At 43.7% G+C, this 13,967-nt stretch overlaps 1 protein-coding gene across 1 annotated transcript in view; it reads left to right on the top strand.

Annotated features, from left to right (window-relative positions):
* The first annotated feature begins 3,190 nt into the window (after window positions 1-3,190).
* Window positions 3,191-13,967, top strand: part of THEM4 (thioesterase superfamily member 4) — a 31,760-nt gene continuing 20,983 nt past the window's right edge. The window contains exons 1-2 of the mRNA XM_038562279.1: window positions 3,191-3,337; window positions 8,536-8,719. Of these exons, the coding sequence (XP_038418207.1) occupies window positions 3,278-3,337; window positions 8,536-8,719 (244 nt within the window). The 5' untranslated portion in view covers window positions 3,191-3,277. The remainder of the gene's footprint in view (window positions 3,338-8,535; window positions 8,720-13,967) is intronic.

The raw sequence follows: 13,967 nt of genomic DNA, 5'->3' as shown, positions 1-13,967 counted from the left end.
GCATCATACATATGAAATACTTAAAGATAAATACGGGCATACCTTAGGATATTGCAGGTTGGGTTCCAGACCACCACTATAAAGTAAATATCACAATAAACTGAATATCACAATAAAGCAAGTCAAATCAATTTTTTGGTTTCCCAATGCATGTAAAAGTTATGTTTACATACATTGTAGTCTATTTAACGTGCCAGAACATTATGTCTAAAAAAGCAATGTACCAGGGTGCCTGGGTGGTACAGTCAGTTAGGTGTCTGCCTTTGGCTCAGGTGTTGATCCTAGGGTCCTGTGATTGAGCCCTGTGTTGGGCTCCCTGCTCAGCACGGAATCTGCTTCTCCCTTTCCTCTGACTCTCTTCCCTGTTTATGCTGTCTCTCTGTCTTGAATAAATAACTAAAACTTAAAAAGAAAAAAAGCAATGTATATAACTTAAAAATACTGTGTTGCTAAACAATGCTAACCATCATCTGAGCATTCATCCAGGCATAATCACTGATTACAGATCACCATAACAAATATGATAATAATGGAGAAGTTTAAAACATTGAAGAAATACCAAAATGTGACACAGACGCGAAACGAGCAAATACTGTTGGAAAAATGGCACCAATAGACTTGCTCCATGTAGTGTTGTCACAAATCTTCAATTCATAAAAACACAGTATCTGCAAAGCACAATAAAGAGAATCACAAAAAAAACAAGGTATGTCTATATGGCAAAAGATGAACAAGACCTATGTTACAAAACATTGCTAAAAGACATTACATATGATTTAAATACTTGGGAAGATATAACTTGTTCATAAGGAGACTTGTTGATAAAATACAACTTTCATGAGAAGACTCTATTTGCTGAGCTGTCAAAATCCCAGCAGGCTTTTTTGTAGATATTGACAGGCCGATTCCAAAATTCCTATGGAAAGTCAAAATATCTAGAACAGCCATAACAACTTTGAAAAAGAAGAACAAAGTTGAAAATGATCAAGACCAATTATTAAGCCACAGAAATAAAGACAGTATGGGATTAGCATCAAGAAAGATAACTGCACAGGATACAGAGTCCAGCAATAGACATAAACATGTATGGATAACCAGTTTTTTATTTAGATACAAAGACAATTGAACAGAGAAAAGCGAGCCTTTCGACAAAGGGTGCTGGAATAATTGGAAATTAGCTTCATAGATTGCTCACAAAAGAAGTAGATGGGATCTCTCTGAATTTAGCACCAAGTGCAAAGCCAAGTTTAACTACCCCTGATAAATCTTTCCTGATAATGATCCTCAAAGTTCTACCTTTACCTCAAATGACTGGTGACAGAGGCGGTTGGTGGAAAAATAGCATGAATGATGTGCCAGGTGTAAGCAATTTTATAACCTATTATGCTAGTAACCCTAGGGTGTTAAGATCTCAATTCAGGATGGACTAGGACTATGGTATATTGGTAAATGTTTAATAAAAAAGGGAGACGAGGCCCTATTTTGCAATATGAATGAATACTCCCATGCAGCGGATTTCAAACCGCCAGGTGATGTAACAGAAAGTTGATGTTGGGGAGATATGTCTACCACCCCTACCGCATAGATAGGATAGGGGTAAATAACCCCAAGAGCACAGGTAGTAGCAGAACGTGGTAATTAGGAAGTTACAGCTTTTAGTATCAAACACCTTTGTTTTTTGGGTTTTTTTTTAATGATTTTGAGAGAGCGCACAAGCAGGGGAGGGACGGAGGGAGAAGCCCACTAACCACCAAGCAAGGAGCCAGAGGCGGAACTCCATCCTGAGACTCCAGGATGACCACCTGAGCTCAAGGCAAACGCCCCATCAGCTGAGCCGCCCAGGCACTCCTGAACACCTACATTTTTAATATGACTTATTTATTTATTTATTTATTTATTTATTTATTTATTTATTTATTTATTTATTTATTTATTAAACAAGCTTTAATTCACTTTTATTTTTCTTGTATAAAACTATGTGGTAGCCACAGCTGGAGCCTGGGTCCTCTGCACGGAGACTCTGGTGTGGGTCTTTCTTTACAAGATGGTCAGTGAATTCCTGATAGGGAGACTTGGTGAACACAGTCTCTTTCCAGAGATCAGGGGTGAGATAGCTGTAGGTCTTGGTTAATATGACTTATTTAATTGCAAGTTGACATTATTTATTTATGAAGATTTTATTTATTTATTCACGAGAGACAGAGAGATACACTCAGGCAGACGAGACTTGCTTGATCCCAGGACGTAGGGATCAGGAAGCTGAGCCGAGGGCAGAGGCTCAACAGCTCAGCCTCCCAGGTGTCCCTCCAAGTTGCCGTAATTTCAATTTTAATAATGGCAGTACTTAAGGATTGGGTAGTCAATCCTGAATTTTCAAGTCAGCTCCCTCGTGAGCTAATAGGAGTAAGCGCCACCACACCACTGGCCTGGGGCAGTTTTTATTTGTTGTTGTTGTTTTTTTTAAGACTTTAGTGACCTATTTAAGAGAAAGAAAGCATAAGCAGGGGGAAGGGGTCAGGGGAGGAGAAAACCAGACTCCCAAGGAGGTGGGAGCCCCAGGGGCGGGGCTGGATCCCAGGACCTCGCAAGACCCGAGCGGAAGGCTTAGGTGTACAGGTGCCCCCTGGGGGCAGCCCCTGCAGGGTACAAGCAAGGGGCCTTGTGTTGACTCCTAACTCCGTGACTCCTTCTGTGCATTCTCGGCGCGCAGCAGAGGGAGACTCGGAGGCCAGGTGCAGCTGGCTGGAGAGTCTACACCAGGTGTCGGGGTGTGGAGCGGAGTTTGAGCTCAGGTCTGTCACCAAAGCTGGGGATTCACGCATCCTTCAAGTGTTCCTACGAGTTCTCTTTCTTTTGGGCGGGGGAGGGGAGCCTGACTCAGGACTTTTAACTCTGCCCTGGGCTTTAGGGGGGCGAGGGACGGGGAGCAGCGGAAGAGGAGGAAGAGGAGCATTTTGAGCCTCCGAATGCGCTCAGGGGCGGGAGCCTCCCTGGGAGTCACCACCGCCCGGACCCCGGGGGACGTCCGCGGGCTGCACCCGCCCCAGGGCCTTGTCTCCAGCGGGAAGGAGGCCCGGGAGCCCCAGGGCTCGGCCGCGCGGGGCGGGCCGCCTCCTCCCCTCCCGCAGCCCGCGGACCTGGGCACCAAGTCTCACGAGACCCCAGACCCGCCCGCTCCGCCCCCGGGGTCACGTGCTCCCGCCGCGCCCGGGAGGGGAGGGGAGGGGAGGGCAGCCCCGGCCTAGCGCCGTTCCCGCCGGCGCCCGCGCTCTCAGCCATGCTCCGGGGCTGCGCGGGGCTGCTGCGCTCCTGGGCCCTCCGCGGCCCGAAGAGAGGGGTGAGTGCGGGCGGGCGGGCCGGGCGGGGAGGGACTCCGGCCAGGCTGCTGGGGCCGCGCTGGGGCCTGGTCGCGCCGAGACCGTGACCGGATTGGGACCTGGCCTGGGCATCCCCGCCCCGGCCCTCGCGGTGTGCGCCCGCGGGCACAGCAGCGCCTCTCCCTCGGGGCCCCTCCTCGCGCTGCACAGGGCCGCTTTCCCGACTTTAAAGGCTGTTGGAAGAGTAAAACGAGGTGACTTGTAACGCACTGTCTGGCGTTGGTACTAAATAAGTTTGGTCTGTTCTTTCTTTTTTTTTCTTTTTTGAGATTTTATTTATTTATTTGACAGAGAAAGCCAGAGAGCACAAGCAGGGGGATCTGCAGAGGGAGAAGCAGATTCCCCACTGAGCTGGGAGCCGGATGTAGGGGATCATCTGAGGACCCTGGGATCCTGACCTGAGCCACCCAGGGGCCCCTAAGTTTTACTGGTACTGAAGTATTCCATTATTATTAATTAGGCTCCAACAATAAGTAAGACATTTGTCTGTGAGGATACAAAGATTAGTGAGAAAAGCCTTTGTCTCAAGGATCTCACAATCTAGTTTGGGAGAAAAGGATGAAATTGCAAAATTAGTAAGTACTATATGCTATAATGAATTACTAAGGGGACATAGAGGTAGGGAACAGCTCTGAGCAAGAACCTTGATTTTATTTTATTCTATTTTTTTTTATTTTTATTTATTTATGATAGTCACAGAGAGAGAGAGAGAGAGAGAGAGGCAGAGACACAGGCAGAGGGAGAAGCAGGCTCCATGCACCGGGAGCCCGACGTGGGATTCGATCCCGGGTCTCCAGGATCGCGCCCTGGGCCAAAGGCAGGCGCTAAACCGCTGCGCCACCCAGGGATCCCAAGAACCTTGATTTTAAAGAATAACCTGTGCAGATTAGTTATTAGTCCTGTGCCATCTTTCACCTTGGGAAAGATGTCCTGTACTCCTCTCACAACAACAAAAATATATTTGTACCTTTTTTTTTTTTAATTTTTATTTATTTATGATAGTCACAGAGAGAGAGAGAGAGAGGCAGAGACACAGGCAGAGGGAGAAGCAGGCTCCATGCACCGGGAGCCCGACGTGGGATTCGATCCCGGGTCTCCAGGATCGCACCCTGGGCCAAAGGCAGGCGCCAAACCACTGCGCCACCCAGGGATCCCTTTTTTGTTTTTTAAAGATTTTATTTATTCATTCATGAGAAACACAGAGAGAGGGAGGCAGAGAGGCACAGGCAGAGGGAGAAGCAGTCCCCATGCAGGGAGCCTGATGTGGGACTCCATCGGGGGGGTCTCCAGGATCACGCCTGGGCCAAAGGTGGCGCTAAACCGCTGAGCCACCCGGGCTGCCCACATTTGTACCTTTAACTATATGTTGGTGCCTTGTAGTCTGTGTTGAGAATATTTGACAGTAGTACTTACAGACTTTGTCTTTTTTTTTTTCCTGTTCGGTAACTTAATCTTAAAAGGAAACACATTAAAAAGAAGTTATAACTTTAGTTAACAAGTCCCACTTGAAAGATACATAACCAAAGATCAAGTAAGACTTTTTTCTCTATGGAGGGCTACAAAAGGTAATGATAATCCCTGATATTTATCCCTCAAGTACACAGTCTATGCTGGGAATTTACAAGGCCTTTACATCAAGTATCCTTTAGTTCTCACTCTCTTGACCTGAAACTTTCATTATTTTTTTTTTCACAACATCAGTGTTCATGTGGTCCTAAACTCAACATGCCTCTAACTAAAATTAATAGATCCACTCCTCTTCCCCCTCCTAACACACGCAAACACTAACAAAAACCGCCTTTCCTCTTTCCACCCCAATCTGCAAGGCTACAATTCTGGAATCATCCAAGGCTCTCCTGTTTCTCTTTCCCCATGATCAGTCTGTCTCCACATCCATTAGTCATATTATCTTAAATGTCTCTTAAATCTTTTTTTTTTTTTTTCCTTCATTTCTCTCTACCTAGTTTAGCTTCTAACCGTATATCCTCTGGATCTCTACAACAATTTTTTAAACTGCTTTCCCTGCCATTCTTCACACCTTGTAGTTCATCCTTTACACCAGAGGGAGGTTTCTAAAACTTTGCTTAAAACTCCATAAGGTTCCCTGTAGTGGAAAAAAGTATTTCATCATTCAAATATCAGTTTCATGGTTTTTTAAAGACTACCTTTCTTTAATGAGCTTTCATCCTAAGGAATAACATTTGTGAGATGCTAAGTGTGATGTGTTATTTATTTTTTTTTTTTTTTTTTTTTTTTTTTTTTTAATTTTATTCATTTATGATAGTCACAGAGAGAGAGAGAGAGAGAGGCAGAGACACAGGCAGAGGGAGAAGCAGGCTCCATGCACCAGGAGCCCGACGTGGGATTTGATCCTGGGTCTCCAGGATCGCGCCCTAGGCCAAAGGCAGGCGCCAAACCGCTGCGCCACCCAGGGATCCCTGATGTGTTATTTATATCCTTCGATAATAGGCATTTAAAAATACATGTGCCATAGTCTTTGTGCTACCTAAAATCAGCTTTCATTTTGGCCTTTGGAAACGTTGACCTAGCTGATGAAATATAAGCCCTCTGTTAAGGTCAAAGAGCCTTGGTGGTGTGTTCCCCTTCTACTCTGCCATCCATATCTGGCTGCTATTCTCTTTGCACCTTACCTCTGTGAAGACCGAAATACTGGCATTTCCCCAAGGTGTCATCTCCCTGTGCCTTTGCTTGGGACAGCAAGTGAACTTTGTATCCTTTAGAAACCACTGCATCAGTGTTTTTGAAGTTTTCACTGAATGTCCAGTCGGTCCTTCTGTGTCTATATGTACTTCTTTTAGGATATTTTTCACACCCAAGGCTGCAAGCAGTTGAGGGCAGGGCATAAGTCTTCTCTCTCTGTCTTAACCAGTTCCTGGCACAGAACCTGGCAGATAGCAGATTTTTTAAAGTTCACACAATTTAGTTAAATTCCACACTTCCAAATTAAAATCAGGTAGGAGAACTCACAGCCAAGTGAGTCATTCTAGTTCCTAAAAGTCTTCAATTATCTCTGTCACTTTGGTCCATAAAAGACTGGAACTGATCTATCCTAGAGTCACCTGTTAAATATTCCAAGATTTCTACTGAAGCTTAAAAAAGAAAAATAGTTTTCCTTTCCGGTGCCTGTGGCCATTTGCTTTGTCCAACACCATAGTTAGTTACACTTTATCCTCTTCCAGGGCCTCTGGTACAGGAATGGTAGTAGCATTGCTCAGTGCTGATGGTTGGAAGCCATTTTGACACCAAGCACCTGTCCCCCTAACCTCTGCCTTCTTTTTACATTCCCTTTCTTGGTAATTGGCTCTGTCATTCACTGTGTTGTGTAATTCAGAAACCTGGGGCTGGTGTTTGTATTTTAACTCCTCCCTACTCCTTATCTGTTTCATGCAGTCATAATTTTTCACTTGGGTTATCTCTAAAATGTATCTCTAAAATCCTTGACACAGAGTCCTTAGATTCAGTCTTGGTTCCTCCCACTCTCTTTCTTAATGATGGCTAGATTAGATCTTGTTATTTTCCTATTAAAATCTCTCTGGGAACAACTGCAGCTAGAGACCAGGCCAACTAGCTTAGTATGGAAGTTTCTCAGAGTCAAGCCCTTGTCTGCATCTCTACAGCCATCTGCTCCTCCCCTTGCACTGAAACAAAGCTTTCTTTTCTTTTCTTCTTTTCTTTCTTTTCTTTCTTTTCTTTTCTTTTCTTTTCTTTTCTTTTCTTTTCTTTTCTTTTCTTTTCTTTTCTTTTCTATTTATTTATTTGAGATAGTTGGGGAGGGAAAGAGAAAGAGAAGCAGACTCACCACTGAGTAGGAAGCCCAATGAATGAATGCAGGGCCTCAATCCTGGGGCCCTGGGATCATGATCTGAGCCGAGGGCAGACGCTTAACTGACTGAGCCACCCAGGCACCCCAAAGCCAAGCTTCTTTTAGGCCTTAGTTTCATCATTTGTAAAATGAGGGTAATAATTAGTACCTATTTCATAAGTGTTTCATAAGTTGGTTGTCATAAGGCCCCTCGAAACTGTGTCCTGCCTCCTTGCTTTTGCATATGGTTTTCCCTTAGCTTTCCCTTACCCTTTCAAGCTGCCTGATTTCTGCTTGTGTAACTGATGTGGGAAACAAAGGCAGAAGGAGAATTATTAAATGTCTTTACTCTCTACAGCTCATTGACAAGTCCTTAAAACAGACAGAGTGACCTCTAGGAACTCAGCTGCCTCTATGTTAGTACTTTGCTGAGGGCAACAGGCAATCTTAGCTCGACCCCCAGGATCCTGTAAGTCTATGTAACATCTCAAAATTCCTTTGAAGACTTACTTTATTTCTACCCGCCAAGAGCCATCCCCCAAGCCTACAATCCACCATATACATCTGCAGGGTCTCATGACTAAGGTTTTATTAGACGGTAATAAATGACCTTTCACCAACAACAGTTAGCCAGCTCAAAGTTCTGGAAACTTTGCTTCCAAAATTCATCAAGAGACTTACATGCTATCCCTAACCCCTCCCAACTTGAAGGTATATGATCTCCACCCCACACAACCCCATTGCGGCTCTCTCTGCCCATGGGTCCTGTCCCCGTGCTTTAGTAAAACCACCTTTTTGCATTAGAGATGGCTCAAGAATTCTTTCTTGGCCATTGGCTTCAAACCCTGACATCTTTCCTACATCATCATTAAGATTCAAGTCCAAGAACTTCTCCCCATCCCCCATCTGAGATAAACACCTTCACCCCTGCTCCTCTGCAGACCCCACTGGTAAACCCTTTTACATGGAGGAGAATGTGTGTCCTTCATTTGTTTATCTCCAGTTCCTCCTGGCTCACCTAGGATTGATTAACTGTTTTGTTTTGTTTTGTTTTGTTTTGTTTTGTTTTGTTTTGTTTTGTTTTAGAGAAAGGAATCCGCAGACCTGGGCTTAATGCTGCTCTGTCAGTAGGTAGTTGGGTGACACTGAGCAAATCATTTACTGTCTCTCAATCTTCTCTCAAAGAGGTTGTACTGGCTGATTCCTGAAATTTGCTTGCACTCTGAAGTGACAAACTTCTGGGAAGAGGAGCAGCAGCAAAACAGTCTCAGAAAATAGGAGAATATGTTATGAATTAGGGTTTACTTCCCATTCTTTTTCTCTTCTCTCCTTTAGAGGTCATTTTCTTCTGAAGTCCTTCATGTGGACCATTCTCTCCCCAATCCCAGCTGGAATGAGGACATGAGGCTCCTGTTTGACCAGTTCATGAAGAAAAGTGAAGATGGCTCTTGGAAACGTTTGCCTTCATATAAATGTAACCCTCCTGAAAGGATTGAAGATGTCAAAATCTTTTTTCCTGGTAAGAACAGCCACATTATCATAAAGAATATTTAAATGTCAAATATAGAACAAATATTGCACTGGTTACTGATGTGGAAATGTTGGGGCTGGAGCCAATGGCAAAGAATTTGAGGTCTCTGATTCAAAAAGGTGGTTTTATTAAAGCATGGGGACAGGACCCATGGGCAGAAAAGGCTACACTGTGATTGTGGGGAGCAGTTGATTTTATACTTTGGAATGGGGTGGTAGAGACAAAGGGAAGTTTCCAAAAGGACTTTCCTATGCTAAAGAAGACTCAGGAGGATCCCTGGGTGGCTCAGCAGTTTAGCACCTGCCTTCGGCCCAGGGTGTGATCTTGGAGTCCTGGGATGGATTCCCGGGAATGAGTCCCGCATCAGGCTCCCTGCATGGAGTCTGCTTCTCCCTCCTCCTGTGTCTCTGCCTCTCTTTCTCTCTCTGTGTGTCTTTCATGAATAAATAAATAAAAATATTAAAAAAAAAAAAAAAGAAGTCTCAGGATCCTGGAGGCCTGGCTGTTGTCAAGCTAAGGTGGTTTTTCCTTCAAGCAAAGTTGTGGTTTTTTTGTTTTTTTTGGTTTTTTTAAGATTTTATTTATTCGTGAGACACACAGAGAGAGGCAATGTCCCAGTCTGTGGCTCTGTCACCCTAAGAAGCTCAGCATTCTGACATCAACCTTTCTTCTCTCAGACTCTAAACTCCCAAGGCAACCTACCCTGCCTCTGGTACACACACACTGCATTTCCTGTTTTTCTGTGTGTGCTTTTTTATTTTTTTAATGAAAACTTTTTTTTTAATAGTTTCAGGCTTACAGAAAAATAAATGGAGAGTACAGAGTTCACATATCCTCTTACACTCCCTCCACCCCAGCTTCCCCTATTAACTGATGCAGTTTTTGAATGTTGATGAGGTTGGTGAGGTCCAGAGCCAATGGCCAAGAAGGAATTCTTGAGAGGTCTTTGGTGCAAAATGGTGGTTTTATTGAAGCACAAGGACAGGACCCGTGGGCAGAAGGAGCTGTGGCTGCTGCTGCCTGCTGTTCCCTGCTGCCCCAGGATTAGGAGAAGCAAGTGATTTTATACCTTGGGGTTGGGGAAGGTAAAGATAAGGGAAGTTTCAAAAGGACTTTTATAAGGAGGAATGTCATAATGTGCCTACCTCAAGTATTGTTCAATTGGCTGTAGGTTTAAGGTGATTTAATTTTATCTTCATTCCTTCTGCCTTTATTTCCCACATCATTAACATTTTGTGATAGTGTAATTGATAATTGATGAGCTACTGTTGATAACTTTTTTTTTTTTAATATTTTATTTATTCACGAGAGAGGCAGAGAGATAGACAGAGGGAGAAGCAGGCTCCCTGCAGGGAGCCTGATGCAGGACTCGATCCCTGGACCAGGATCACACCCTGAGCCAAAGGCAGATGCTCAACCTCTGAGCCACCCAGACAGGCAGATGCTCAACCGCTGAGCCACCCAGACGTCCTTGTTGATAACATTCTTAACCATAGGTTACAAAGGTCCGTAGGTTACATTGGGGTTCACTCTTTGCATTGTGCTATGGGTTTTGACAAATGTGTGGTGACTGATGGCTATCATTAAAGTATCAAACTGAATGTTTCCATCATTCTCAACACTTTCCCCCTGAACTGTTGGCAACCGCTGATCTTTTCAGTGTGTCCATGGTTTTGCCTTTTCCAGAATGCCACATAGTTGGATTCATATAGCATTTGGCCTTTTCAGATTATTTTCTTTCCCTTAATAAGCATTTTTTCAGATGCATTTGTTTTTTCTATAGCACTTATCACCATTGGACAAACTGTGTTTTTGTCTCTCACATCAGGTTATGAGCTCCATAAGGGCAGATTTTTTTTTTAATTAATTTGTTTATTTGAGAGGATACACACATGTAGAGGGAGTCCCAAGCAGACTCTGCACTGAGCTCAGAGCCCAACACGGGGCTCCATCTCATGATCCCAAGACCTTGAGATGGCTTAACCCACTCTGCCACCCAGGCACCCCAAGGGCAGAGATTTTTGTGTTTTATTCTCTATGGGTCTCCAGTACCTAGAACAGTACCTGGTACTTAGTTATGTGCCATGTAAATACTTGGGGAAGAAGAGAGAAAAGAAAGAAGGGAGAGAGGAAACAAACCAGGGGACCTGTTTAAGGTGCTCTGTGCTTTGACTTGTTTTCTTTACCTAAAATCTCTGCCCTCGTGGAGCTGACACCATAGAGACGAGAGGCAAACCATTAAACACAAAGTATGTCAGACGGTGATGAGTGCTATGTAAAAAAATAAAGGCACGTTATTTAAAAAAAAAAAAAAAACTTTTTTTAAAAGATTTTATTTATTTGTGAGAGACAGAGAGAGAGGCAGAGATACAGGCAGAGAGAGAAGCAGGCTCCCTGCGGGAATCCTGATGTAGGACTCCATCCCAGGACCCCAGGATCATGTTCTGAGCCAAAGGCAGCCACTCAATCACTGAGCCACCCAGATGCCCCTAAAAGAACTTTTGTAAAACTGACATAACAATGTTACGTTAGTTTCAGGTATACCACATAGTGATTCAACAATTCTATGTGTTACTCAGTGCTCACCACGATTTAAGGGTTAGCTGCCTTCTGTTACCACACATTGTTATCACAAAATTATTGACCATAGGGCAGCTCCAGTGGCGCAGCGGTTTAGCGCCGCCTGCAGACTAGGACGTGATCCTGGAGACCCAGGATCGAGTCCCACGTCAGGCTCTCTGTGTGGAGCCTGCTTCTCCCTCTGCCTGCATCTCTGCCTCTCTTTCTCTCCCTGCATCTCTATGAATAAATAAATAAAATCTTTTAAAAAAAAATTATTGACCGTAGTTTCTATTCTGTTCTTTTCATCCCCCAAAGAGGACTTTTTATTCCCAAAAATGTCCCAAAATCTCTGGTTAGAAATTGGGAGGAATAGTGAACCATCCTCTTTCCTGCCCATTGCTTTCTTAAAAGAAAAGCAAAACATCAAAACATTGTAAAAATGAAGTTGAACCGGTATACCTCAGGTGTATGTGAAGATACCCAGGAAAAGTAACTCCCCAAGAGGCCTTAGCCACCAATTTAAATACCATCTGTAGCTAAAGGCCAAAAAGCTGGAGGGAAGGGGGCCAGCTGCAGGGAGGTTACCAGGAAAAGTGGAATTAACAGGGTAAGGTTTGTTAGGCAGGCTGCTTTCTTCATTGAGAAGAGTTTCTTCAATTTAGAGTCCTCCCTTCTGTCTAGTACAGAGGAGGAGATACCCTTACAAGTGGAGATTTCATTTAGAAATATAAATTTCCCACACAAAAATGTGTGGAAAATGTAAATTTTCCCATCTATTGTGAAAACACGATAGATGTTTCCAGAAGTTCCCGTGTCTGTTTTTCCTCACGATAATCTTTTTTTTTTTTTCTCACGATAATCTTGATGCCAAAGAGCCATATTTAGGGTTGGCATACTATGTGATCCTTCATTCCTGCCTTTGAAGCTTCACCAAGAAGTTTCATGTCTGCACCAGTCTGTTAGTCCTGAGAATACGTCAGCTCAGCTAAATAGTTTTGTGTCATTTCAGGAGGTAGTATTGTGGGGGGGGGGGGGGGGGGGGTGCTCTACACGGTGTGAGTAGTCACCTTTTTAATAAGCATTTTTATGGAAACGAATAAAAAACAAAAGTTAATAGTTGGGACAAACCATGGACTGTTTTTGAGTCAATAGGACAGTTAGGATTTCTAGATATTGGATTGAGAGCCCTGCCAAAAACCAAAATTCAGCCAAGCAGATTTGAAGATCTAATTGGCTTTATTAAACAATTTGTGAGGGGTGCCTGGGTGGCTTAGTCGGTTAAACATCCAACTCTTGATTTCAGCTGAGGTCATGATCTCAGGGTTGTGGAATCCAGCCCGACGTCAGGCTCCATGCTCAGTGTGGAGTCTGCTTGTCCGTCTTCCTCTGTTCCTCGCCCTTGCTCGAATTCTCTCTCTCTCTCTCTCTCAAATAAACAACAACAACAAAAAAAATGATTTGTGAATCCTGCAGCATCCCATCTGGCAAGTAGAGAGGTGTTCCCAAGAATTGTACAAAATGGAAGATTTTTATAAGAAGGAGGGCAGGGCAGGGAGTTAATAGTAAAAGAAAAGAAAGGATTCCAAGCAAGGTCACCATCACTTAGGGGAAAGGGCAGGCAGGGTGTCTTATCTTGCAGATGACCTCATTTGCCTTTGGCGATGGAGAGAGACCAGAAAATTCCTGACTGATGCAGTTAGGTTAGATGTAAAACCCCAGTTTCTGGGGAAGGTTGACACTGCAGTTAGGTTAGATGTTAAAGCCCCACTCGGTGCTCTCTGTCCCAGGACCCTGGGATCAGGACCTGAGAAGAGGGCAGATGCTTAATGTACTGAGCCACCCAGGAGCCCCCTTTGTTAAGAATCTCAGAATGGACTTTCAAAAGCCACTCAACGCCAGAAGCCAAGCCAACAACCAACTGTCCTTGCCGTAGTACCTATGAATTTGAGTGCATTCCTCTCTTCTCAGGGCCCCCAAATATTCTGAACTTCCTGAGGCTGCCAAGAGGTGACCGTCTTTACCCACTATAATACTAGGAGCCCAGTAAGCCAGATACCAAGCAGTGTTCTGAAGGGGCTTTCTTAGCTCTGTAAAGTCAGCCTTAGTTATTTGAAACTGGTCATATCTGTGTCTAAGGAACAGATGTTCTACGAGTAAATATATTACTATGAAAATAAGAATACTCAATAAGCATTTCCAAATTCTGATGAGATCAGGTAAGGAGAAAGATAAATGTTTCAGTTCTGTTTATCTTTGTCAGTTCATTTAGTCCCACATAATTGATTCTTGTTTTGCTTGATCTTGGCAGGTTTGAGTTTTTGAGTTTTCCACCAGAGTTATGGAAATTCTTACCCAGTTCAGTGGTATGGCTTAAAGTTATCAGAAAAGTGTGCTTATCAGAAAACAGTCCTTTTCTTGAATCTCTTAGAAGACAAAGCACCTTTTTTTTTTTTTTTTTTAAAGATTTTACTTATTTGAGAGAGAGAAATAGAGCACGAGCGGAGAAGAGCCCCCAAGATGAAACACTTTTGCAAAATCATCAGAATAAAACAACTGTCTGTAAATGACAAAAAGACCTAAAAATGGCCACGGTTAAAGATCTGATGACATTTCCTTCTAATGTCAATGACAAGGAAATGTGGTTATTTCTGTGGCACAGATTTTAAGATGACTA

This window comes from Canis lupus, chromosome 17 (assembly GCF_011100685.1).
Source record: "Canis lupus familiaris isolate Mischka breed German Shepherd chromosome 17, alternate assembly UU_Cfam_GSD_1.0, whole genome shotgun sequence".
Classification (NCBI taxonomy): Eukaryota; Metazoa; Chordata; class Mammalia; order Carnivora; family Canidae; genus Canis; species Canis lupus.
This window is presented reverse-complemented; position numbering and strand designations above follow the sequence as displayed.